The sequence below is a fragment of the Rhododendron vialii genome, chromosome 5a (genome assembly GCF_030253575.1).
Source record: "Rhododendron vialii isolate Sample 1 chromosome 5a, ASM3025357v1".
NCBI lineage: Eukaryota > Viridiplantae > Streptophyta > Magnoliopsida > Ericales > Ericaceae > Rhododendron > Rhododendron vialii.
This window is the reverse complement of record NC_080561.1, coordinates 10,089,080-10,114,715: the sequence shown is the minus strand read 5'-3', so window position 1 is coordinate 10,114,715 and position 25,636 is coordinate 10,089,080. Positions and strand designations below refer to the sequence as shown.

Genomic DNA, 25,636 nt, shown 5'->3' with positions numbered 1-25,636 from the left:
TCAATATGGATCTTATTTGATAGATCTCAATTTATTTTTTTAAACAAAGTTTTCGAAATCATAAAAAAATATTATATATTGTGAGATATAGACAATTTTTTGAAACGCCAAAAAAAAAACAAGCGAAACAAAGTGGGACTGAGGGAGTACTATACTTACTTACGAGTTGATGAGCTCATGATGACCCTTTTCATAGCATCATTTTAGCTATAAAATCAAAAGAGATTATAATACCTGAATCTTTGTCCAGTTGTTACTCTGCTCCTCCAACGCCTAAACATCATTAACATATCAATATTGTTGACTCTTCGACAGTTGTGATTGCAAACATTTTGGAGGAGAATGTTGTGGGTCTACCCAGGAATTTGTGGTCTCTATATAAGAAAATCATGGCCATCTGGAGGAACCGATCAGAGGATTACAGCCCTTTTTCTGCCTTGTGACCTAACAATCGCAGACAGAAGACCAAACCCAATCATAATGCTAAATGTGATTGTGGCAAGCCTTCTCAAAACCTCACCCGGACTAAATTTAATCGCGAAAGGATTATTGAGGACAGTTATGGCGACCCTCGTACATATCGTATCCCTCAACGTCGCGTTTTCCATTGATTTTCTTTTTATCTCTTGCTCCTCACATTTGTTTTGAAGGTGTTTGATGTTCGTGTAGTCGTGTTGGCGGGGAGGGTTGAAGTTTTCTTACAAGGGTTTTTTCATTGAGCCGTTTGTTTTGCTTGAGTCGTTTGAATGCTTTGTTTGTTTGGTAAATTGCTAATAAGAATCGATCCATAGTCCATATTAGTTTCAAACAAATGGATCAGAATTTTCCCTCTCAATCACTCCTGACCTTAGGATGACTTGCTGAGACCGGCATAAGTTGGTCTGGAGATATGATTATCAAAATGTAAAACTATTCCATGCAATGATACGTACTCAATTCAAGTTTTTATATTTAGTGTGTGCATGCATTAATTCAACAACTATGCAATGTACGACATATACAATATATGTCTATATGTTAATGACAAAATGTTACAAAGAATTTGTGCTACTTGACCTTCATCAAGTGCAGATTTCAAAACAGGTTTGAGTTTAATAAGCATGGAATCCAATTGCAATTCAAGAATCTATATTATAAAGTAGAGCGGTTTTTGTCTACACATACAGATGAACACCTCTACAACAGTTGATCGCTTTCAAGGGTAATGAGGAGGAAATTGTTTGTGGATTCATGGCTATGGAAGCTGAAGATGTGGAGAGGGCCAAGGTTCTTGCTACTGTAGGATGATTATTTCTTAGGCATTTTCTTTGGGTGTTTCTTATTTTTGCTGCTCTGTTTTGGTTGTGGTTTGCTAGGTTTGGTTCCCAGTTGGGTTTGCTTTGGGCCTTAGGTGTTAGGTGTCTTTTTGAGAGTCGTATTTTTGTTGGTTTCTTGCCAACCTTGGGCTGTTATTCTCTCCCCTTGGGTCCGTGTCGGCTTATGATTGTTGGAGCTGTTGTTTCCCTTTGTGGGTTTTCTTGTCTCTAGCTTGAAGCTGTCTTGGATCCTTTTAATCTTTGTAATTTGTTTCCAAAGATTAATAAATTTTTCGCCTTTCAAAAAAAAATTTTGATCGCCTTCAAGTTAAGATCGTAGCCATCCGATTAAGAGAGTGTTTCCTTAAGTTATACTTTGACCTGCTATTGTGGTAATATAGACACTTCCCTTTCCAATTAATAACCTTTTGCTTTTTTCTATTTTAAGTTGATGTTATTTTAAGAGGGTTGATAATTAACCTGTAAATTATTGTTTTTTTTTTAAATTTTATTTCTTCCCTTCTAGCATGAGCTTTTTAAAAGTGAGGCATTTATAAAATGCAATAGCTGGCTAGGTTTTCAATTTCTAACCACATTTTCTCACATAACACAAGTCAGATCACGAGTACTAGTCCTACTACTTTGTGTCTACGGGTGAGAAAATGGGTTTGAGTCTCTCTTATTTAGTTATTTTATTGGTAAAAGAAATTTTGTTAATCTCCGAAATATTACGTACAAAGATTAAAAGAACAAGGGCGAATGAAAATTAAAATTAATTAATTTCCAAAGCTACCCGAGACTCAAGGGTTGGCAAAAGACTAACAAAAACCCTAACAACCAAAGTGACCCCACATTCAAACCGCCTCATCGGATAGCGCATCAATGCCCCCACTGGAATCTGGGGAACCAGCCCATATTGCTGCCCCAGAACGGCATAGATGCCTCTCCGCTGTTGACCGCACCAATACTTCCTCCAGAACTCGTGGAATTAACAACGCCCATGTTGCCGTCCCATGCATAGACATTAATTACTTTAATTCATTATTTGATAACAATTGAGTATTCAATAACAAGTAACAACGCCCCTTCCTTATTCATTAGTCATTACTTTCGCAATCTTTTATTCGATAACTAATGTTATCAACAACAGAAATCGGAAAAAAAAGAAAAAAGAAAAAAAAAAGAAAAAGAAAGCAAGAAGAATCGCATTCATTATTCGTAAATGGAAAAGTAGGAAATTGATAATATAAATCTCGTGGGCAGCACTGCATCTTCCCAAGCCTAGCTAGTTCCCGCAGCATCACCAATGCCAGCGGCGAAACAATGGCATGACAGCGAACTTCATGAGTCCCTGGTTGCAATGGACGCCATTACTTTCGCCGCAGGCAAAGAAGTACGGCTGCCACCTCTCCAACCGGAATTCAAATCCCTCTCCGCCTCCTTGTGTCGGGTCCGCCAGTTGCCTAGCTCGGGTCAGGTCGCAATTCAAGAAGCTCCAGAAGTTGGTGAACAAATACACACTGTGAGGGTGGGAGGAGTTGTCGACTGGAGGGTCATACTTGAACACTGCATGCAACCACAATATTTATATATGATATCATCATACAAAGTTATTACAAACTATAGAGGGCTAGCTTTTCGTATTGTTTTGGTTGTTGATATTTTGTTTGCTTGGCGAATAATCCACTTTTCAAGAAACATAGTACTCCCTCCGTCCCTTTTTAAGTGTCCTGCTTCGTAACTCCAACTTATTAAAAAGACATCATCATTACACTTTTCACATCAACTTTTTCCTCCACTTTCCCTACTTACCCGTCATCATTACACTTTTACTCACTAACTTTTCAAAATAAAATCTACTTTTAGGAACAAAATAGACAATACACCAACTTTTACCCCCCTAACTTTACAAAATGGACACTTATTAAAGGACAGCCCAAAATGAAATACTGGACACACAAAAAGGGACGGAGGGAGTAATAATGATGATTTGGAATTTTTTGAAAAGTTTCTTCCCTGGAAAACTAAAAAATTATTTGTGCATTGGTTTGTTCAAGAATTACAGAAATGAAAACAGAAATGAAAAAGGGAAACAAGTCGATCCCTCATTTTATTTTGCCCTCTCTTTCTGGTCAGGAGCACCACTTGCACATGTCGCGGTAGTGCTTCAGAAGTACTTATTAATCATTTTTTTTTTTTTTTGTATCAAACATACATGTACAAGTCAACAAAGTGTGTGTGTGTGTGTGTGTATATATATATATATATATATATATATATATATATATATATATATATATATATTACATCAATTGAACCAGTAACAATAAATTAAAATGATTTTCACAAATACTTTTCCCCAAATAGTCCTTCACAAATGACTGTAAAACAAAGTAAGAATGTGTATCAACTTACCAAGAGTATCATTGAGATAGAATGGGCCATTTTTCATAGCCCAATCAGTGTAGTTGAATCCAAACTGCCATTTGGCAGATCCACCGACGATAATCTTGTTGGGCCCAGATTCAGTATTATTATTCTGGTGTTTGGCAAACCAGTCTGTGTAATTAAACCCAAAGTTCCAACGTTGGGTTGCAGAAATCTTCTTATCTGCCATTCCAACCGCTACCATTGAAGCAGCAGTTAGTAGCAAAATGAGCACTTGTGCTTGTTTCAAGCCCATCTCTATAATTTTAACACTTGAATATTTTTGAACTTGAGGAGGAATAGATAGTGAAAATGTAGGTGGTGGAAATGAAGGGTTGAGTTGATGGGGCTTTATAGGGAAAAATTTAGATTCAAAAGGTGAGTGGAAATGTGTTGCAGGGAGCCGTGCATGTGTCAAACATTTTACCTCAGTTGGGTTGGCAAGAGATGGAAAATATGATGTGAAAAGTTCATTTTTCTTTTGTAAGTTTGTTGGACTTATTGTTTCTAGATTTTGAGTCAGTCTACAACTTGAGGCTTTCACTTCCTATTTGTGGGTTTACAACACAATGTTTACTATGTCAACTATCAAAACAATGTTTACTATACCAATTCAATGAGCTCTTACCTCAGTTGGTACGCCTTCCTCAGTAGAAGCATGGTTCGAGCCCCGCGAGTGGTGGTTAATTTGGGATTCAGGGCTATGGATAGCTTTTGAATTTCATGTGGACTAACATACCGTTGGTGTATACAATAATACAATATTGCCAAAAAAAACCTATCACCACAAATCTAGGAATGCTACATACACACCTACAAACCATACCCCTCTCACTTGTGTATGGGTCTTATACATTTAATTGTGGGATGATGTCCACACATATTTAAGAGGAGGAATGCTACACTTACAACATTTTTCTACAACATGTTTATAACACGGTGACATGGTCAGGGGACCCACTCACTTTACCCAGCCAAAAAACAAAAAAATTAGTGGGTCCCCTGGCCACGTCACCATGTTGTAAACATGTTGTAGAAAAATGTTATAAGTGTAGCATTTCTGATTTAAGAGGGGTGTAGTTGGCGGTACTTGACATAGACCATTTTTCAAGAGGGGTGAAGAGATTAATTGTTCTTGAGAAATGGTCCGGCCAACCAAATTTTTGTTTGAAGCTTCCCAAATCCAACTAGAAGTTGGTCATGTGGACATGTAAATGATTATTCATTCGCAATTACCAGTGATACATAAATACTTGCGCACATTCACATGGATTGATAGCCTCACATAGGTGCACTGCGTGGGGTCTTTCGTGTATACAAGTATGTGTAAGTTTTTTTTTATAGTACAACTTTGTGTCACTGGCAGAATTAATTTCTTTAGATTAAACGTATTGTTAGATCTCCTTGCATATACTAAATACAAAAATGCTACTTGCACAATCGTTGTGTTGGTTGTGTGCGTAATTTTGACCATCCAGATGTATTTGGACGGTCTAGATTTAAAAAAAACTCTTTCATGGATAAGTTTAACTTTTATGAGGAAGAGTTTGAGCGAATCCTGACCATTCATTACAGCCTAGATGGCTAGAGATTGGTTGTGTGTTGTGTTTTACACAACCGTTGTGTGTGTAGCACTTTTGTACTAAATAATATTGTGATTATATCGTGATATTGAGATTGTGATTTGATTATAATTGATTACTATGATTTTATTATAATTGGTATGATTCCCTTCCATAGTTAGGTTCTTTCATCTTGTATAAATAAAGGCATCATTGTGCGGTTTCATTATCAAATTCAATAAAATATTTATTTTCTCATATTTTACAGCCTCAATTAGGAGAAATTTTTGGATGGTGCTAAGTGGGTACCACGTGGCGGCATCCATTGGCAATCCCAACTGTTCAAACGTATTTTAGATGTACGGTTCTGATTACCCAACCACTCTCTCTCCTCTTTTTCTCTCTCTAAAATCTGGACTGTTCGAAATACGTTTGAACGGCTGAAATTACCTACAGGGTACCACATGTGTGGCAGCCCGGCACTCAACACCTTCTCATCAATTAGACTTCGGGGTCAACCAAATGCACGTCGGCTCAAATAGCTTAATTAAATTCAAAGTTGGTCAAGCCTTAACAGTGATTGAATCATTACATGTGTTGGAAAATTATGTCAAAAATCGTGTTGCGGTTCTAACTGAAAATAGGTCGACGGAATTAATATTTAATAGTAGCACTAATACTTCCCAGATGATGTGCTGATGACCCTTTTATAGCATCATTCAGTGAAAGTTAAAACCCTAAGCAAATTTCCTAAAAACTGAAGTGAGAAAAATTCACAAAAAAATTATAATTCTCGTATTTTCATTTCGTTTACCAAAATTGAATGGGCTAAGAGATTTGTCAGGAAAAATTCCTTCGAAAGGACTACTAATAGAGCTGCAAGCATGCAAACGATTCACTGAGCTATTCGCAAGCAGCTCGAGACTCGATTTGTTAAAGGCTCAACTCAATTTGTTTAGCAAAAGAACTAAGCTCGAGCATAATTTTTAGTTCGTTTAATAAACAAGCCAAGATTGAGTTAAGCGTAAACCGGTGTTTTGTATGTACAAGCTTGCTCGACTTCGGTTTTAGTACTGGAGCTTTCAACGAGCCAACTCAAAGCAAATGCGGGCTTCGACCGGTTATTGTTAGGGAAAATGATGGTCCAGGACGTGTTTTGATAATTAATACCCGCCAAGGACAAGCTAAGAACATTTGTTAATGCTGAAAATGTCCTTGGCGGATATTAATTATCAAAACATGTTCTTAGCCGTCATTTTCCCTTGTTACTGTTTCTTTCTATTTTCCCTTTGGGCTTTGGCCCCATTAAGTGCATTGATGTGAGCTCCTTGGTTTTCAGCCAAAACCTGATTTCGGGAACTGAGATTCGGGTGATGATGGTGAAAATGTTTTACATTTAATGAACAGATTGGATTATTTTTGTGAGATCTGTGGTGGCCCCACAGCGAAATTTGTGCACAAATCGTTTGTGTGGGTAGCAGCGTTAATTATAGGTATCCGATCGAATTAGCTAACTTGATTTTCATTTAAATTTCAAGATAATGAAAAGATATTTGATTGAATCGAGCACCTATTGGTATCAGATTGAGTTGATTTTTCACGCATGTCCTTAAAAAAATGTTCTAAATTTAGGAGCTGTTTGATAAAACTGAAAACTGAAACTGAAAGCTGAAAAATTAAGTACTGAAATTTGAATACTGGAATTTTTAAGCTGAAAAGCTGTTTGATAAATATATTAAGTACTGAATTAAAAAAATGATGAATTAATTTTGTTTCAATTTTCTTTTAATTTACTAATAATCACAATATACTTATGGTAATGGTGGTAGAGGTGGTGGTGGCGATGGTAGTGGTGGAGTGGTATGTGGGAGTGGTGGTGGTGGTGTAGTGATGGTAGTGGTGGTGGAGTGGTGGAGGTGGTGGTAGGAGCGGTGGTGGTGGTGTAGTGATAGTAGTGGTGGTGGTGGAGTGGTGGAGCTGGTGATGGTGATGTGGTGGTGGTGGTGGTGGTGGTAGTGGTGGAGGCGGCGGCGGTGGTGGTGGAGCTGGTGAAGTGGAGGTAAGAGCGGTGGTGGGGGTGTAGTGGTGGTGGAATGGTGGTGGTGGTGGTGGTGGTGGAGTGGTGTAGGTGGTGGTAGGAGTGGTGGTGGTGGTGGAGTTGTGGAGCTGGTGGTGGAGAAGTGGTGGTGGTATGATGGTTGAATGTAAATACACAAAAATTCAGCCAGAATTAAGTAGCTCAAAACTACTTAATTTTTTTCAACTTTTTAACCTATATTTTAAGTGATACTTAATTTGTTAAGCAATGTAAAATGTGATTATCAAACCTACTGAATTACTTATTACTTAATTGATTCAGTTTTAAGTGTTGAATTTAGGGGCTGTTTGATAAAACTGAAAACTGAAACTGAAAGCTGAAAAATTAAGTACTGGAAATTGAATGCTGAAATTTTTAAGCTAAAAAGCTGTTTGATAAATATATTAAGTACTGAATTAAAAAAATGATGAATTAATTTTGTTCCAATTCTATCTTAATTTACTAACGGTCACAATATACTTTTGGTAATGGTGGTGCAGTGGTGGTAGGAGAGTGGTGGAGGTAGTAGGAGTGGTGGTAGTGGTGGTGGTGGAGTGGTGTAGTGATGGTAGTGGTGGTAGGAGCCGTGGTGTGTGGTGGTGTAATGATGGTAGTGGTGGTGGTGATGTGGTGGTGGTGGTGGTGGTGGAGTGGTGGTGGTGGTGGTGGTGGTAGTGGAGGAAGTGGTGGAGGGGGGGGTGGTGTAGTGATGGTAGTGGTGGGGGAGTGGCGGTGGTGGAGTGGTGGAGCGGTGGTGGCGGTGGTGTAGTGATGGTAGTGGTGGTGGTTGTGGTGGAGTTGTGGTGGTGGTGGAGTGGTGGTGGTGGTGATGTGGTGGTGGTGGTGGTAGTGGAGGGAGTGGTGGTGGTGGTGATGTGGTGGAGGAGGAGTGGTGGTAGTGGAGGTGGTGGTGGTGGTGGTGGAGTGGTGGAGTGGTGGTGGTGGAGGTGTTGGTGGAAGTGGTTGTGGTGATGGTATGACGGTTGAATGTAAGTACACAAAAATTCAGCCAGAATTAAGTAGCTCAAAGCTACTTAATATTTTTCAACTTTTTAGCCTATATTTTAAGTGATACTTAATTTGTTAAGTAATATAAAATGTGGTTATCAAACCTACTGAATCACTTATTACTTAATTGATTCAGTATTAAGTGCTGAATTAAGGGTATCAAACAAGGCTATCAAACAAGCTCTAATGAACGACTTGAATTATGTGTAAGAAACCCGTGATGGATTCTACATCAAAATATGTGTACAATCTATGCATAAATCCTCTGTGTGTATAGACTTTTTGGTCCCAATTTGTGTTCTTGTGAGGTCATGTTTCCGGTAGTAATCTAAGGAAAAAATGTAGGTATTTTTACTATGTTGTTCGCACAAATCAATAAGTTATGGTATTTAATCATCTCGTTCACAGAAACTAATAGCTTGTCAATAAATTTTTTTTTGCCACAGTAACTTTACGCACAAATTCATCTATAATTTATTCATTATCGAAAATAACTTAACATTTCTCAATAACTTATTTACTACCGCAAACCCCTAATAATTTAATTGATACAAATTTTTTCTCACAACTCACTGAAACACCTCCTTATTAGTTGTGGTAAGTTTGGATTAAAAAGTTAAGTGACTTTTTTTTTTGTCTTTATTCAATTTTTTTTTTTTGCATTTGTTTGTTTTGCGTTAAAATTTTATGACTTATTAATTTGTCCCGTTGTGAGTAATCGGAAAAATAAAAAAAATAAGATCGAAACTCATAATTTTTTGAATAAAGACAAAAATAAGTCAAAAAGATAGTATTTTTTACTTATTTTTTTATCTTTTTAAAAAAATAATGAGTTTTGATCAAAAAAATTTATTTTTGCTATTTTTCTCAAAGAGACGAATCAATAAATCAGAAAATTTTGACGCAAAATTATCAAATACGAAAAAAATTTGAATAAAAAAAAAGAAAAGGAAAGAAGAGAGTTTTTTTTTTTTCAGCAAAAGAAGAGAGAGTTCTATTTGACTTTATTAAGCCAGGTTAAGGGGGTTATTATAGAAGGAAAAAAAAAAAAAAAAAGAACCAAACCCGCGTGAGGGTTGAATATTCATCCGCAAAGGGGCTTTCTTCAAATGCATCTCGATCGTATCCGTATGTTGTGCGTGTGAGATCGAGAAAGGTACGTATACCAATGGAGCTCCCGCAGTTCCAGGAAGCGTCAGAGTGCGACGTCTGCAGATGCAGCTTCAACACCTTCAGACGACGGGTATTCTTTCAACCCCTGTAAAAACCTTATTGTCATCTTGTTGGCGACGGGTGAATCGAGTTTTGATCTGCTATTGCCAATCTTAACTTTGGATCTCTGTGTACCAATTCAATTCAATGGGTGCTTAATTTGCAGGCCCGACTAAAATTCTGATAATCTGCGTCTGGGTTACTTTCAATCTCTAATGTTAATTGCTTATGACACTCCATAATTTTATGCTTACGAATCCATGTCCAATTTAGGGCTGCAAATGTTCTGAACGTCTGGCTAACATTTTGGTTTTGTTCGCGTTCGGTTATTTTAGAAACAACCGAGATCAGGTTGTTTTCCATAGCTCCTTTGCTAAACGAGCCGGGTTTGATATGGCGCAAACTCCGCTCTGTTTGTTGAGGAACATTATCAATGGCATATCAATTTCGCATAGGACATCTAAGCCGTACTGTTGTGTTTTTATGTTATGCCAAAATTCTATTTGAAAAGGAGACTTCCTTTTTAATTGCTTTGCCAAGTTTTAGTCTAACTCAAACTTGTATATCACCCAATCATTGCTCAACCCGTTACCCATGTAATAAGACTGCTTACAATCGCTAAGCCTTGATATCCTAGTTAAGCGACTCGAGCAGATGGGCTCCAACAGGGCCATGTCTTTAGTTTTACTTTGACCACTTTGGGTTCATATTGGAATTGTATTTTTGCTATATCACTTGATTTTGAAGGAGGACCAGATCCACCACTTGATGTATTTAATCGTCCCTGCTTTGAACACTAACAATCAGCAAATTCAGATTCCGGACTCATGGTGCACTTTTTATTCCAACAGTTGCAACTCAAAACCAATTATGATCGTTTCCTGCAAAATTAACTAATTCCATGTAATTACGAAAAAAGATAATAATTATATCAAATTAAGCACAAGTAATGACCGTAAACCGACCCCATCTATGTACTCATATGCATAGTTGTTAGGCCATAATATGGATTTCTTGTGGCTCCACACGGTTCTGCTGTGGACCTTCTTGTTGGATCTGCCATGGTAAAATGGCTTTACCACGACTGAAGCTGAAACCTTAGAGCTGTACGACTCTTTCGGGCATGCAAATGGTGGAGCAAGAATCACTCATTCTGGAGGCCTTACACCCAAGTGGAGCTTGCTCCACCATTTCCATGCCCGAAAGAGTCATACAGCTCTAAGGTTTCAGCTTCAGTCATGGTAAAGCCATTTTACCATGGTGAAGAGGACTGTATGTGTACACCTTTGGCACTGACAACAGAATTACCTTCCAGCAGAGGTGCCAAATGTATCAGGGTTCAGATCTTAATGGATATAATATACGGAATAATCCTAAGTAATGCTTCAGTGAAGTAAGAATTGGTAACCATCAGCCTGGACACTGGGAAATCATTTTAGGTGAAAAAGCGAGGGACACAGTGGACTGTCTTGCAGGGGTGCCAAAAGCATTTTTTTTTCCTGTACAGGAAAAGATCTCTCTCGAATAAAGTTTTTTTAAATCCTAAAGGGTTGACGCTATATCATAGGCAACCTGGGAGGCCTTATGTGATCTCGCAACAGTCATGCTTCCTGATTGTGTAGCAGCAATACTCGCGATACTTGTGGTACTCTTATGGGTACTTCTCCGCGATAACTACTCCCTAGCTATCCATTACTCTTTAGCCACCGAACCACTAGTCTCCAGAATTCCCATAAAAGAGCTGGTCAGGACATGTCTCGGTCTCGGCAATAATGTGAAAGAGGGCAAGCTCATGACTTGTCTTAGTCTGGCTAATACTACATCAGGTAGGTTGTGAACTTTGTCAATCTCCCCAATACGCGACCTTAGAGGTCCCGTCAGGTCCTACCAGTTGACAGAGTGGAACTTACTATTTCGGTAAATCGTATAAACCAAACCAAACCAAACCGAGCCTTATGTTCCAATCACTTGGGGCGGCTACATGAATCATTTTCCTCCATTGAGCTCTGTCAAGGGCCACTTGTTCACACAAACCAATTATACCGTACCGTATATGAATGGAAAAGTGGAGTCATTCTCTATGTCGCACCAACTTAACCATGTCTTTTGTAGGTCCCTCTATTCCCGAGAAAAATTAGTTTCTCTGTGTTAACAATTATCCTCGCCAAACAAATTAAAGGTTTCACATTAGTCAGTACCTCGGGGGATCATCATGTCGCTTTAACTATGGTGGATTAATTTGACAATAGGCCTTAATGATGGGGGGAATTTTTAACTATGGATGCTTTGATTCGGATGTTATCATTACTTAGAGATCCCCATAACCTTTGTTTACAGATGGCTCATATTGATAAACCTAGTCTTAGAAGGGTCGAGGAATTTAGCTATGGCATCAGAAATCCTTTATGCCTTCGTAGTTAAAAGTCGATTTGTGACGTTTAAGATGCAATATACGAAGAAAATGTGGGATCAGTTATTCCAAAATTTTTGGAAGACTTTAGTTGTGTTCACGGGTCAAATAATGCATGTTGGTCTACACAGTCCATTTTGGTGCCGATAATCTCAATTGCATCTATGAGAGTCATCTAGTTGCCTGCCTCATAGTTGTTAAGAATCATACAATCGTACAATTGGATACGATTCAGTGGGTCATAGATATGAGTAGGTTGCATGAATCAAAAATTGAATCATAAGTTAGTGAATTGTTCAATTCACTTTCAATTTGCTAGATTCAATTTTGGCTCCTTTTTTTCATTTTTTTTTTGTTGCAAAAGGAGTTAAAACTTATTTTGCAGGGTTTATTTGTACTTTTTCAAAGGGCCGGGCCACTGTTTTAGGGGTATTCTGAAAGCAGCCACTTTGTGCATATATTACCAAAGGTTAGGTCTATCTCCAATTCTCTCTCGCCCATACCCCCAATGATTGGGGATTAAATGGGTTCTGTTATTGTTGTTGTGAGCTGTCAAGGGTTACTTATTCACTCAATCCCATTAGACTCGTATCTTTGCGCAAACAACATCTAATGTCAATTTAGGTCTTCCCCTCCCCGTAACGTTACTACCCAACGCTATCATATCCGCTCTCTTAACTACTGCATCTACAAGTCTACGGTAGACATGACCAAATTACCTTAGCCTATTTTCCCTCAACTTCTCCTCTATAGGTGTTACACCTACCATCTCGCGGACCGTTTCATTTCTAATCTTGTCTCATCTAGTCTTACTATACATCCACCTCAACATTCTCATCAAAACTTCCTCTACTATGCAAGTATATATATGTTTGTTGTTGGCTAGTTAAGATTCGTGAACAAGAGCTAGCTTGAGTCAAGCTTCGACTAATTCGGCTCGTGCTCAGTTCATTAGCTTTTCACTATGTTCGAGCTCGAGCTTGAGCTCGAGCTCACTAAATATTTAATAAACAAGCTTTAACACGGCACAGCTCGGCTTGTTAACAGCCCTAGCCATAAATAGAAATCTCAAATCCACATCTCTTACAATTTGCAATAGAGTCATCTTACCTATTAGACCAGTCTTATTTATTCATCATTTCAAACAAGCATTTATTTGTTTAGGCTTAAATTCTCACTTATACTATTTATTTTTTGTCACCAAATGTATAAATTATTTCACCGTGTATTTTAGGAATCAAGACTAAATTGAGTGATTCGCGATTCGGAAAATGAACTTTTCATTTGCCGATTTGATTCGACAGCTATGGCTCGCCTATCCATCATTTTTTGAATTTTTGGTCGGTATATGTCATATGTCGCTATCATGCAACTTGACGAGACGATCACCTGAATTTGAATTGTAATTTTCGAAGTTTGCAAAAAAAATCCTCCTAGAACCTGATGCAGTGATGCATAACCATCTCTTTTGTACATGTAGATGCAATTCAGTCTTCAATTTGTATCCCAAAGCTTAATCAATACCTTTGAGAGGACTGGTGCAAGAATATGCAAAAGTGGTTACAATATTTGATGGACTAATTAAATATATACGAATTGTAGGAGGAGTTATTCATTCGATTTTAGTTATAAAGCTGAAGAAAGAAAATTTATTATCATTGCCCTCATAGAAATTTAAATTAAAATGCTTGTGATGCATTTTGTAGGAAGATAAATTTTTTATGTGCTTTGCAGAGTTGCATGCAGTGACACCTATGGACTATATACATTCCTCATTGTAAAATGTTATATGCTGCAGAGTTCTTCGCATCTCGTGCAAATCAAAATTTTCTTTAGGCCTGACCTCTCTCTCTCTCTCTCTCCGTTTCAAATTTTGCAGCATCATTGTCGTTGCTGTGGTCGGACATTATGTGCTGAACATTCATCGAATCAAATGGTATGAGCTATGTGGAAATCGTATATAATACCTTTAATCTGAGCTCGATAACCTCCTTTATCTACTTCATTTGTTTCGTAGCAATTCTTCCAATGGACAATGGGTGGATTTTAATTACTACATCTTCTGTTTTCTCTTTCTTTTTTGTTTCAGGCCTTACCACAATTTGGTATTCACTCGTGTGTCAGAGTTTGCTCTGACTGTTTTAGTAATGATTGTCGGTAATTGCTTCCAACTCCTACTTTGTAGTAACTACCACACATTTTAGATGTCTCTTGGCTTTCTTAATTGAAATAAGAGTGGGGACCTAAATCAATTTTTACAGGACTTTGTTGCATTTCGTGAATGAAATGTCAATATTGACTAAGCAATAGTGATTATTTAGGTTACCCGACCTATGCTCACCCCTATGCAATAGTGATTATTTAGCTTGCCCGCTAAACCAAGATATCTACCTTGATATGGTAACAACCACCTAGAGGTTGATCAACTTAAAATGGGATATTATGTTTGTGAAGTGTCTAAGTAGGCGTAGACCCCTACAAACCAAAATATTAAGCTCATATTTCCTTTGTGACAAATTAATTCCTTTGTTTTACCTTGATGCTTCACACACAAAAAAAATAGTGCAAGCCCAATTATTTTTTATATGAAACGAGCTTAGGAACTCTTCAATCCCTTTCTTATCACCAATGATAATGCATTTGTTAAAGCATCAAAGCCAATTAGCAATAAGTGGAGAGGCCATCCATGCTCATATGCTAGTTATGGAGATTATAATTAACCAATATGGGACAAGCTCTAACACTCCCCCGTAGGCCTGACCCCTAACCCACACGTGAAGAGGAGGTGCACTTATGGCACAAACTACAAGGCAATCAATCAAGAGAGACTTGTTGAAAGCCTCTGAAACCCTAGCTCTGATACCATGTAAAAGCATTCAACTCAAAGCAATTTGCAATGAGTGGAGAGGCTGCCAGGCTCATATGCTATTTATGGAAGTTATAATTAATCAATGTGGGACAAGCTCTAATAGAATTCATAAACATAAACATAGATTTCCAAATACCAAAGAAAAGTTATGACAAATGTTTACGAAGACATCTAGTACAAGAACCAACCATAATGGTACAACATCATAGATTTATTTAGCCCTCAGGTACATGAACTAAGCATAAGTTTGTAGATTTTTCAAGGTACTACAGCTTATGTAAGCTGGTTTCTCTCTTATTGTAAGTTATCTGTAAGTTGGCATCTCTCTCTTCTCAATTTTTTTACATTTGAGAATGTGGCATGTCTAATTCTTAGCCAAAATGGCGGATTCATGTGACATAGGTGGTGCTGTGACTAAGTAATGCTAATGCCTTGCTCCAAAAGATGGATGTATGGGTGACTCCTCTACCTCACAAGGTGTCATAGATAACTAGAATCAGACGAGGCTATGTCTGAGTCTCAATAATATCTCCATCATGAGTTTCTTGTTGCAATGGATATAGTGGAATATGATAGATGGGCGCCAATGAAGCACATATTCAGATACGGGATACGGATATAACACGATACGGATATGGCGATATGGTAAAACCTAAAAAACTAGGATACGGATACGTCTGGGATACGGCTGTGCAGATTATATATTATTATAATTATTAGTCTCCTAATAGGTATAAGAAGTCAAAAGAGTAGTTAAATTGCCAATACCAAGCATTGAGCACATGTCCAAGACAAAAACAAAAGTCATTCAAGAGAACCTAACAAAAACTAATACGAAGCATTCTACATCCAATACATGCCAAAAGTCCAAAATGCGAGGTGAAAGTTCAAATCAATGTCCACTTACATCGATGTTAGCCTTCAATTATCAACTGCAATTGCATCTCTTCGCCTTCATCGTTGAATATCACGGTTTCCATCTCCAACTCATTAAGGGAAAGATTTGCAATTTCAAGTATACCAACACCCTCAAGGGAATCAAATGCATCTCCACCAACATCCCACAATTTGGTATCTCCTTCGTGTATACTCAAGTTCTCCTTGATAGGAGATGAAGATTGTTGTGCACATAAATCAAATCTTGTGCTCATTGTGGTGTCATTTTGTTCCTTTTGATAGAAAGAATAAAAGAGTAGGTGCTCCAATTTCTTTCACAACATGATAAGGAAGATGGTTGACTAAGCTACTTCAACAGTGAAGATTGGAGTGTAGGTGCAGGAGACCCATGTGCAAAGTGCAAACCACCAAATACGTGGTTGTAGGGCCCCCCTGTCACTTCACTTCTTGAGTCAAAATCTCCAAAAATTTTCTAAGCAACTCGAAAATTTGGAATACTCGACATTGACAACCCTTCTCTCATCTGGATTCGGAAAGCATCTTTGGAAACACTTGTTCCTCGTCTTGAAATCTGTTCATCCCTATGAGGAGGAACACGCTCATGATTTTCATCCAACCACATTGTACTATAGTACCTAGATAAAGAGTTGAAAAGTACAAAAAATCAGATTATGCCAGCTACATCCATCATATTAATGCAAATAATATTTAGTACAGATTCATAAATGCATTGTACCTTGGATTTAATGAAGTTGCAAGGCAATGAAGAGGCGTGTTACTTTTGGCCCACCTGTCAACTAGTATATTGTGCACCACAGAATAAAAAACTAGCTCATCATTTTGATCCTTATTCTCATGCTTGTAAATGGCTGCCCTCACATTTTCAATCATTGCGTCCCACATCTCATAAACCAAGTGAAGACATGGTTTATCGGTGTCACAAGCTCTAAGCATCTCATAAATTGTCTATGCGAACGAAAGCATGTATTCTATATCACCCCACCACTCCTCTTTCAACAATAAGGTCCTCACCGCTTCAGCTTTCGGAACATTATCCTCTTTGTAAGCAACCTATTTTTCACTAACCATCGATTGGAGGCCACGCTTTGTAAGTTTAAACCTTTTCAGCATCACAATAGCAGATGCAAAGCGCATATCCGCAACAAGAAGTAACTTCAAGGCACAAACTCACTGAAAATTGCTTACCTCATTGAATGATTCATTACGAAGTTCTTAATATCAGCCACATCTTCAACAATACTGGTAATCCATATGGATTCATTATAAGCAAAAGGTACCTCTAGTCTGCTTTGGAGCACAAATATTTTTAAGAGCAAGATTCAAGGAGTGCACTACACAAGGGGTCCAAAAAACTTTGGGATACTTGCCTTAAATAAGTGCACCAGCAGCAGAACAAAAAGGAGCATTGTCGGTAATCACTTGAACCACATTTTGAGACCCAGCATCTTCAATAGCTTGAGTCATCAACTTGGAAATAAAAAACTTATCTTTGTGCTCTACCTCACAATTAACAGCTTTCAAGAACATTGCTCTAGCTTCTGACAAACCAAACCAAACCAAACCAAACCGAGCCTTACGTCCCAATCACTTGGGGTCGGCTACATGAATCCGTTTCCTCCATTGGACTCTGTCAAGTGCCACTTGTTCACACAGACTCATTATACTCATATCTTTGCGCACTACAGCATCTAATGTCAATTTAGGTCTACCCCTCCCCATAACATTGCTACCTAGAGCTATCCTATCCGCTCTCTTAACTACTGCATCTTCTGGTCTACGGTAGATATGCCCAAACCACCTTAGCCTATTTTCCCTTAACTTCTCCTCTATAGGTGTTACACTAACCATCTCACGAACTGTTTCATTTATAATCTTGTCTCGTCTAGTCTTACCACACATCCACCTCAACATTCTCATTTCTGCTACACTCATTTGCTCACGTGTTGTTTCTTAATAGGCCAACATTTTGTCCCATAAAGCATCGCTGATCTTATGGCAGTTCCATAGAATTTTCCTTTCAATTTTGTAGGTACCCTCTTGTCACATAGTACACCAGTAGCGCTTCTCCACTTGAGCCACCCCACTTGGATCCTATGGGCCACATCATCAGCAATCTCTCCATCTCTACTAATAATTGAGCCTAAATACCTAAAATGATCACTCTTTGGTATCTCCTGGTCTTGGATCATCACTCTTCCTTCATGCGCACTACTGGTACCACTAAACTTGCACACCATATACTCAGTTTTACTCCTACTTAACCGAAAATCCTTTGACTATAATGCTTCTCTCCAAATTTCTAGTTTCGTATTAACACCTCTAGTTTCGTATTGCTCCAGCTTCTGATGCTGCCATGAAATTAATAAGGGGCCTTCTTTGAGAATCAGTTCATCCATCCGTAACAACACTCAATCCCTTTCCATTCCATGACTTTCTATTAGGCTCCACAACCTCTCCACATTTGCCCTTTCCTTCTATAACGGAGTTGTTCTCAACAAATTATAACCTAGCAGTACATAACCACTAATTAAGTTGTTTGCAGCAAATTGAAAAACACTCACATAATACGGGTTTCTAGATTGAATGCGAGCAATCTCAGAATGCAGCTGTTCTTGAGCACCAAGATTGAATGCCTTCTCAATAGCAGTAGTTCCACTTGCCTTTCTTTTTCTTGTTTCATACCCTTCCAACCTAAATCCTCCAGTTTCAAAACTCATTCCGCCAATAGAATTAGATTGGCAAGATGAAGGGGGCAAAGGAACTTTTTTAGGCATGTTCATCTTCACCTTGTTCTTAGCATCATCAATTTTCTTTCTCATTTTGGCACGGTGTTGAGGAGCCACTTTTGGGACCATTACCAGTGATTTTCAAGAGATGTGCACCTTGGCCCCAAAGTATGACCCCCTATATTCATATTCATTTAGACAAAAGTGGCGTTTAAAAATGGTGTTTCCACCTCCACCTCCCAATTTTTCTACCGTAGTAGCATAAGCCCAAAAAGGAGCTTTTTCTCCATTCATGTGATTGCTACTACTGCCTGTGGAACCTGAACTTCCGGTTCTAGAACTGCTCATCCTTACGTCCACAGAGAGAGAGAGAGAGAGAGAGAGAGGTTTGGACTTTGTAGGTGTTGAGTCTGTCGATCACAGGAGAAGTTGTATAATGTAATACTTAGGGTTTCTATTATAAAAATATATAATTTATAGTTTCATTACAGTTTTCCCTTTACAGTTTCTACTTTTTCTACTTAAATGTGTAAAAAAAAAAAAATTTCATTTTTGACCCTGCCATATCCCAAAACGTATCTGGACTTATCCCACGTGTATCGCTCGCGTATCCAAAATGTATTCGAAAATAAAAACATTTAATTTAATTATAGGATACTTATTTGCCATATACGATACCTGTACGTGACTAGTTTCGGAGTATCCGTGCTTCATAGATGGGCGCTGAAAAAAAAATGAAAGGAAAGGTTACTTCTTGGTCTTCGTGCCCGAAAAGTATAAGGCTCAAAGGTGCATTGGTTGGAAAGGAAATAACTACATCAATAAAGGAGTAATATTCATTGTAACATCACCGCTCAATGTTGTTTACAATTTGCTGACAAATGTAATACATTTTCTTTGGATTTGGCAATTTTCTAAGTCAAAAAAGAAGAAAAAAAAACAATTGCCTATAGGTGCTGTTTTTTGTTTCTATTTTGGGCTTGGCTTTTTGTGTGTTGTTCTACTCTGACTGTGGAAATAGTCCTCGGGAGACCCATGCTAATAGTGTTTGTGATATGAATTTTAGACGGGTAGTACCACTTTTCATTGTTGGCATAATGATCATCTACACTACAAAACGACTCCCGCGAATGAGAAAACTGTAACATCAACCCAGCAGGACGTAAAACTCTATACAGAAGTATATTTGCTTCACAGGTGCTTATGAATGATTTGGCTCGAACTTCACATTGTTTATCCTTTCTTTAGAAAGTGAGACTAAATGTTTCTAGGAAGGGGCTATATGTATGGAAACTGTAGAGCACATAACTACCTGTGTTGTTTTTTTTTTTTGTTTTTTTTGTTTTTTTTTTGGGGGGGGGGCGGGGGGGTGTGTGTGTATTTTCTGAGTTCCAATTGTTGTTTTACTTTGTGGTATTGGGGTCTGGCAGGATTTTCTTTACAATTTACCGTTTTTTCTTTTAAAAAAAAAAACCTCAGAAAGAAGTGTATCCTTATCTATTTATCAATTTTGTTCAGGGATAGATCAAGCAAAAATAGCACACCAACTTCTTTGGACGGAGTTAATCTGCTTACAGACGGGGTTTCAACATTAGACATTAGTACCGGTGCAGATTCAAATCCCAAATGCACTGCTGAGAAAATTCCTGGTATAGGTACTGTAGAGTGCAAATGTGGAATGCCTTTATGCATTTGTGAAGCCCCAGCTCCGTCAACGGATCAAGTATTCTTGCTGGTAGAATCTTGTAGCTACCTTAAAATGATTTAATTGAATTAATTACATGGATCTCACAGACTTTGTTTGTCCCTTGCAGAACAAATTTACATCAACTACTACAGTTCAGTTAAACCCCAAAGCGAAAAAGACGGATACAATACCGAGGAATAGACGTCCAACATCGAACAACCAGCAGTTGTATGTTTGATCTGAGTTTTGCAAATTACTTTTGTGTTGATTGTGACATAAGATGCCAAAAAATGAGTTGTTCTAGGTGATTAAGGGTTATGGAGCCACAATCTTTCTGCCGTTATGATAAACACCTCGTGCTTTTAGGTCTAGATTCTAGTGCATAACTTAAGCTGATTCTCACATGACTTTCTAGCAATTGGTTCTTTAATAACACCCATTTTTCAAAATTTCCCCTTTTAGTGTAGTAACCATCTATCCTATTGAATCAATCTACTTCTTTGAGATGCATGTTGCCGTATTATACGGATTTTAGTTTCTTAGTCTGCACATGTTGTCAAGACCAAGGGGTTGGCCCGGTGGATGAGGCGCTCCCTTCAATTTTGGTGTCTTGGTTTTTGTATTTTTCTTGCTTGGAGGCTGCACTTGTCGGAGACAATCTCGTTTTTGAATCTGTTTATCCTGTGTAATTATGTCATGTGGTTTCAATATCAAATGTTTGTTGTATATTGTTCATAGATGATACTGGCTTAGTGAATGGCAACAAAAGAGGGATTAATACTAAGCTAAAAATAAAGAGAGACACTAGAGTAGAAGGGCATAAAATAAGTAGGACCAAGGTCTAAAGGGTCACGATAAGAGCCTCTTTGTCTAGACTGCCTTTCTCTGGAGTTTCTTTCCATTGTTGTCCCTCTCTTTCCCTGTGTCCTCCTTCGCGCCCCCTCTCAGTTGCCATGACTCGTAGTTCTGATCATGCTGCTTTTCCAAAGAATTGCATTTCTGGTTCGTCTTCTGATCATCGTGAGTTAACCCTCATCATAGAAGTGCCGCATCAGGATCTGTAAAACGATGTTGGGTTATCCTATTTTATCTTGGCGGGTTGCTCTGTTTAAGAAGTAGTTCAAGTAGTGGTGTCTTAGATGAAATGTGTATTTACAAATATGTGATGTTATAAAGTGGGTAGTTTAGCTTAGTCAAAGTTATGCATCTTTCGCAAGTTTTTTCTTATGGATCCAATTCAAAGAATTTGTCCACATCACGTTGGCTTTGTATTTGCTCATCGAACCTCTCCCTCTCTCCCTCCTTCCTTGTCTCTCTGATTTTCTTTTGTTTTGGTTTTGTATCAAAGACATCTACCCATGTTTCCTTGGGCAGAAAAGTGTTTTTATTGAACCAGTTGGTGAGAACTATATAAGATGGAGTGAAGACTTGCCAGCATTTTATAAATAGAGGAGAAGAAGAACCATTCAGTTTAGTCCAAACATGCCCTTAGATGCTATGTATAAGGGGATTTTGATCCTTTTGGAATTTTTTGATAGAATGTCTAGGCACTTTGGACACTTATTCGTCACATTTTCGCTGAAAAATGATTGATCACACTTCACTTGTGAATTCAACGGGGGTGTATGTAAAAATTTAGTTGAGGGGTTTTAGGCGAAAGCAAAATTCCCCTTTCAATCATAATTGACCCATTTCATGTCCCCAATTGTGTCCAACTTGAGACAGGCGTATCGCTGACGCGTCCCTGTTGTCCCCTGCTTGAAATTTGTGAAATTAATAGGACGCACCACCTTGCATCCTGCCACGTCACCACTTGTTCTATTACCTCCACATGTGTCCAACATGGATACGGTTACTGGTTGGGTGTGTCGATACTCCATAGCTTCCTATTAGAGAAAATTTGCACATTGGGGACAAGCTAAATAAACAAGGGATTATCGATTTTTCTGGTTGTACTATATGAAATCAAAAGGACAAATCCCTGCAACGCTTGGTCGATTGCTCTTACTCTTGATTATTTTGGCTCATGTTACCTCATTTAAGAACCCCCTCTCTAACTTCTCCAACCAGCTCGCCACCGACACTGTAATGATACTAAAGACACCGTAAATAAGCAAGCTCTGCCAAGTACTTTTGGTAAGAGTAATTCACTTCCCCTTCGTTAGATATTGTCTCGTCCGCCCTGTGATGTCTTTCGAAACCTCGCCACGGCAAATCCAAAACCTCAATCGATTAGGATATAAGGTTTAGTATGCTATGGTAGTATGGTGTATTGTTTAAAGCTTTCATATTGTAAATTTATTTATTTATTTATTTATTTTTGACTAATTCTCTGTATGATTTCAAGTCATGGTCAAGTGTCCAATGCTGGTTCAGAAAAAGCTCACATGGATTACGAAGTTAATGGAGAGGTATGACCCTACGTTTATTGTTTGAAATGACAAATGCAATTCAAATTTCTTCTGGCTTGGAACGCTTAGCTAATTGAATGGTTCTATTCCCTAAACTGTTGCTTAGGGTTTACGAGAAGCAATAAAAAACGGTGACACTTCAGCTGTCAAGGAGCTTCTCACTAAAGTACTGCTACTTGTTTTGTTACAACTATAATTGTTATCTTGTGGTTATTAGCAGTTGTCTTTTGCCAAAGCAATCAATGCTTTCACCTATTCCACAAAAACTGATTGCTTTGGTTTTAGCGATGGCCTTTTGTTATTCAGGCTTGATGAGATGCTGACATTTTGTTGCTTTACTCATGGTTATATACAATCTGAGCCATAACCAAATTGGCAGGGTGTGGATGCAAGTTACTGTGACAAGCAAGGATTATCATTGTTACATTTGGTACTCTCTCTCTCTCTCTCTCTCTCTCTCTCTCTCTCTCTCTCTCTCTCTCTCTCGCTCATGCACGCTCTTTACATGCTATTACACTTATGATGGTTTTTTTGGTCTGTCCATTCCCTTTGTGAAAGTGTCATATCTGACATGATCGATTGAATGTAGGCAGCACTTTTTAATCGAACTGAAATAGCTTTTGCTCTCATGGAATGTGGAGCTAGTCTGGATCACAGAAATTTGCAGGGTAATTTATTCCATGCCTGACTATATTGTCCAGTGTTCGGGTTAATTTACTTTGGCTAAGTTTCCTAGAACTGTCTCTGATAAGCTATCGTTGAGTACTAGTAGTAAATTATTTAGCTTCCTTTTGTGGGTAGTCAATAGTTGTCTCTAGAATGTCCAGGAAATGTGAATCAATGTTGCGGTCTCTCTCTCTATCTCTCTCTCTCTCTCTCTCTCTCTGCACACAAGTCTTTCTCAACAATGACAGTGGATGAATTTTTGTGGATAAATTCCCTTTCCTGGATATTGGTTGTCATCTATAACATTCAGGAAATGTAGGTAGTGGATGAATTTTTGTGGATATATTCCCTTTCCTGGATATTGGTTGTCGTCTATAACATTCAGGAAATGTAGGTAGTGGATGTTAAATGTTAAAAGTTCATTTGCTGAAATCTGACTGATAAGGTATTGTTTAGGGGAAACGCCACTTGATTGTGCTCCTGCTACATTGCAATACAAAATGCAAAAGAAGATGGAAGAAAGGGAACAACTGGGCGCAAGCCATATTATCTGAATCTTTGGTATTTAACTTGTTTGCTTCCTTGAAAATGGTGATTTTGATCCACCTGTTGCAGAGTTTGTAATAATGTGACGCCTTTGCCATTATTCCTGGGATTGTGGGAGTACACTTCAGCCCAAGATTTAATTTTTTTTTGACCAGTTCTATTTCTTATTTCTGTCATTGTTGTCCTCCCATCATTGGAAAGCACAGATCTCTCTCTCTCTCTCTCTCTCTCTCTCCACCCGTGTGTGTACATTTGTTTGCGTTTGTGTGTATGCCCATTCGTTTGTGTATTTTCCTTTCATTTGGTACCATATCGTTGTTTGTCATGGCTAAGATGGTGGATTGCTTACTGGCTGCCCAACCAAAATGGGGTTTAAGATCTGCTGGGTATGTATAGCTAACAACTCGGATGATGCTATTCCAATTCCATAATGATGACTCAGTGTGTGGATAATTTACTCCTGTTGAGAATATCTCTAGAGAGATCATTTTACTTCCATCAAAGGATTCTCAAAATGTGCAACTGGGGCAGGGATGGAGAAATTGGCGGAAATTCCTTGCCGGAAACATCAGATTCAGTAATGATGGTTTGATGACTATTCCAAAATTTCTTGGAGGTTTGGCAATGCTAAAAAGTGGAACTTGCTAAGTTGGGTGCTTGATCGCTTCAGAATACTGTTTTAACCTTTTTTTTGAACGGCGAAATAGCAAGAATACTGTTTTAACTTGACACAGTTTGCTAGCACTTAAGTTGAAATTATTCAAGGAAGTAGCTCGGCCCTGGAATTTCCCAGGATGATTGTTATTCAAAAGTTAGGTCAGGTTTGGCAATGCTAAAGGGGAATCAATGCTGATGTTTCTGAGACTCCCAAGTCCCAAGTATTGTTGTATCCAGAGAGCAGTCGTTTCATGTTAACGGGTAATAACTTCAAAACGCGGGTGGTGCATTGATCTCCTAAGGATTCTGAATTTGGACATCTTCCTGTATCCGTTGAACGAATTGTGCGGCAGAACCCCACCAATCTTCTCCCGTCGTCTCTAATCTCATACACCTTGAGGAGAGAGAGAGAGAGATAGCATTGGACGAAGGGATAGGTGGCTAGCTATAGGGTTACAGAGAAGACTCGACCGCTTCTTAGCGGAGGAGGGGATGAAGCTTTGGTGTTTCAAATGACATAATGACGTTTGTGGCATTTCAGATGGTATGCTTAAGGTTAGGTGGGAAGGTTGCCAGTATGGGCGTGTTTGATTGGGGAGATTGGAGGTAGGATTGGATTAACAATCCGTCCACCTTCTCTTATCCCATGTTTGTGTGTGTTTTACTCCCGGAACTAATAATTCAAGGACTAATGTGGCTCTAGATTAACTGTGAGGATTACCAAAATAATCTTGGATGCTCCAAAATGAGTACTTTTTGTTTCCATTTTTTTTACTGTAGTAGTTGTATGTAATGTAGAGGAATAGGAAGAGCTAAAGAAGTAATTTGAATTATAAAGAGTGCTTCTATTAGAAGTTTAGAACCCAATGAAATTCTCTTTAGCCCCAAATCTTTTTCAACACCCATTAAATAATTATTCTGTAAAGTTACTTACCAAATAAAAAATTATTCTGTTCAACAAACACCCTCTTGTTCTATAGTTCTTAAAACCAATTTCTATGTGCTCGCTGACACCATTAGCCATACCCATTACCCAACCCTCACCACCTTCCACCACCATGCCCGAACCCTTCTGATTGTTTTATTCCATATGGATGAACTCCATTGGTTGTGGAAGCTAAACGTCACTATAAAAAGCTAATCGCCAACAAAAAAAAGCTAAAGA

The 25,636-nt window shown here is 38.3% G+C and overlaps 2 protein-coding genes across 5 annotated transcripts; one reads left to right on the top strand and one right to left on the bottom strand.

Moving 5' to 3' along the window:
• Nucleotides 1-2,357: 2,357 nt before the first annotated feature.
• LOC131326726 (uncharacterized) lies at nucleotides 2,358-4,039 on the bottom strand. The gene is made up of 2 exons (XM_058359585.1): nucleotides 3,711-4,039; nucleotides 2,358-2,861 (listed from the first exon to the last, which is right to left on the bottom strand). The coding sequence occupies exons 1-2, from the start codon at nucleotides 3,976-3,978 to the stop codon at nucleotides 2,596-2,598; spliced, it is 534 nt and encodes a 177-aa protein (XP_058215568.1). The 5' UTR covers nucleotides 3,979-4,039; the 3' UTR covers nucleotides 2,358-2,595.
• Nucleotides 4,040-9,408: 5,369 nt separating this feature from the next.
• LOC131326476 (uncharacterized) lies at nucleotides 9,409-24,002 on the top strand. 4 transcript variants are annotated; one of them, XM_058359267.1, is made up of 10 exons: nucleotides 9,409-9,612; nucleotides 13,871-13,927; nucleotides 14,081-14,148; nucleotides 20,023-20,239; nucleotides 20,319-20,419; nucleotides 22,539-22,602; nucleotides 22,709-22,768; nucleotides 22,982-23,032; nucleotides 23,192-23,270; nucleotides 23,725-24,002. In XM_058359267.1, the coding sequence occupies exons 1-10, from the start codon at nucleotides 9,538-9,540 to the stop codon at nucleotides 23,820-23,822; spliced, it is 870 nt and encodes a 289-aa protein (XP_058215250.1). In that variant the 5' UTR covers nucleotides 9,409-9,537; the 3' UTR covers nucleotides 23,823-24,002. The 4 variants fall into 4 exon arrangements, with proteins under 4 accessions (XP_058215250.1, XP_058215253.1, XP_058215249.1 ...); XM_058359266.1 differs by having other exon boundaries at nucleotides 9,411-9,612; nucleotides 22,527-22,602; XM_058359270.1 differs by lacking the exon at nucleotides 22,709-22,768.
• Nucleotides 24,003-25,636: the final 1,634 nt, after the last annotated feature.

Coding starts and splice junctions, on each gene's coding strand:
- LOC131326726 (XM_058359585.1), bottom strand. CDS start 3,978: ATGGGCTTGAAACAAGCACAAGTGCTCATTTTGCTACTAACTGCTGCT. Junction 2,862..3,710: donor CTATCTCAATGATACTCTTG/GTAAGTTGATAC, acceptor GGTTGCATGCAG/TGTTCAAGTATGACCCTCCA.
- LOC131326476 (XM_058359266.1), top strand. CDS start 9,538: ATGGAGCTCCCGCAGTTCCAGGAAGCGTCAGAGTGCGACGTCTGCAGA. Junction 9,613..13,870: donor TCAACACCTTCAGACGACGG/GTATTCTTTCAA, acceptor CAAATTTTGCAG/CATCATTGTCGTTGCTGTGG. Junction 20,420..22,526: donor ACATCGAACAACCAGCAGTT/GTATGTTTGATC, acceptor ACTAATTCTCTG/TATGATTTCAAGTCATGGTC.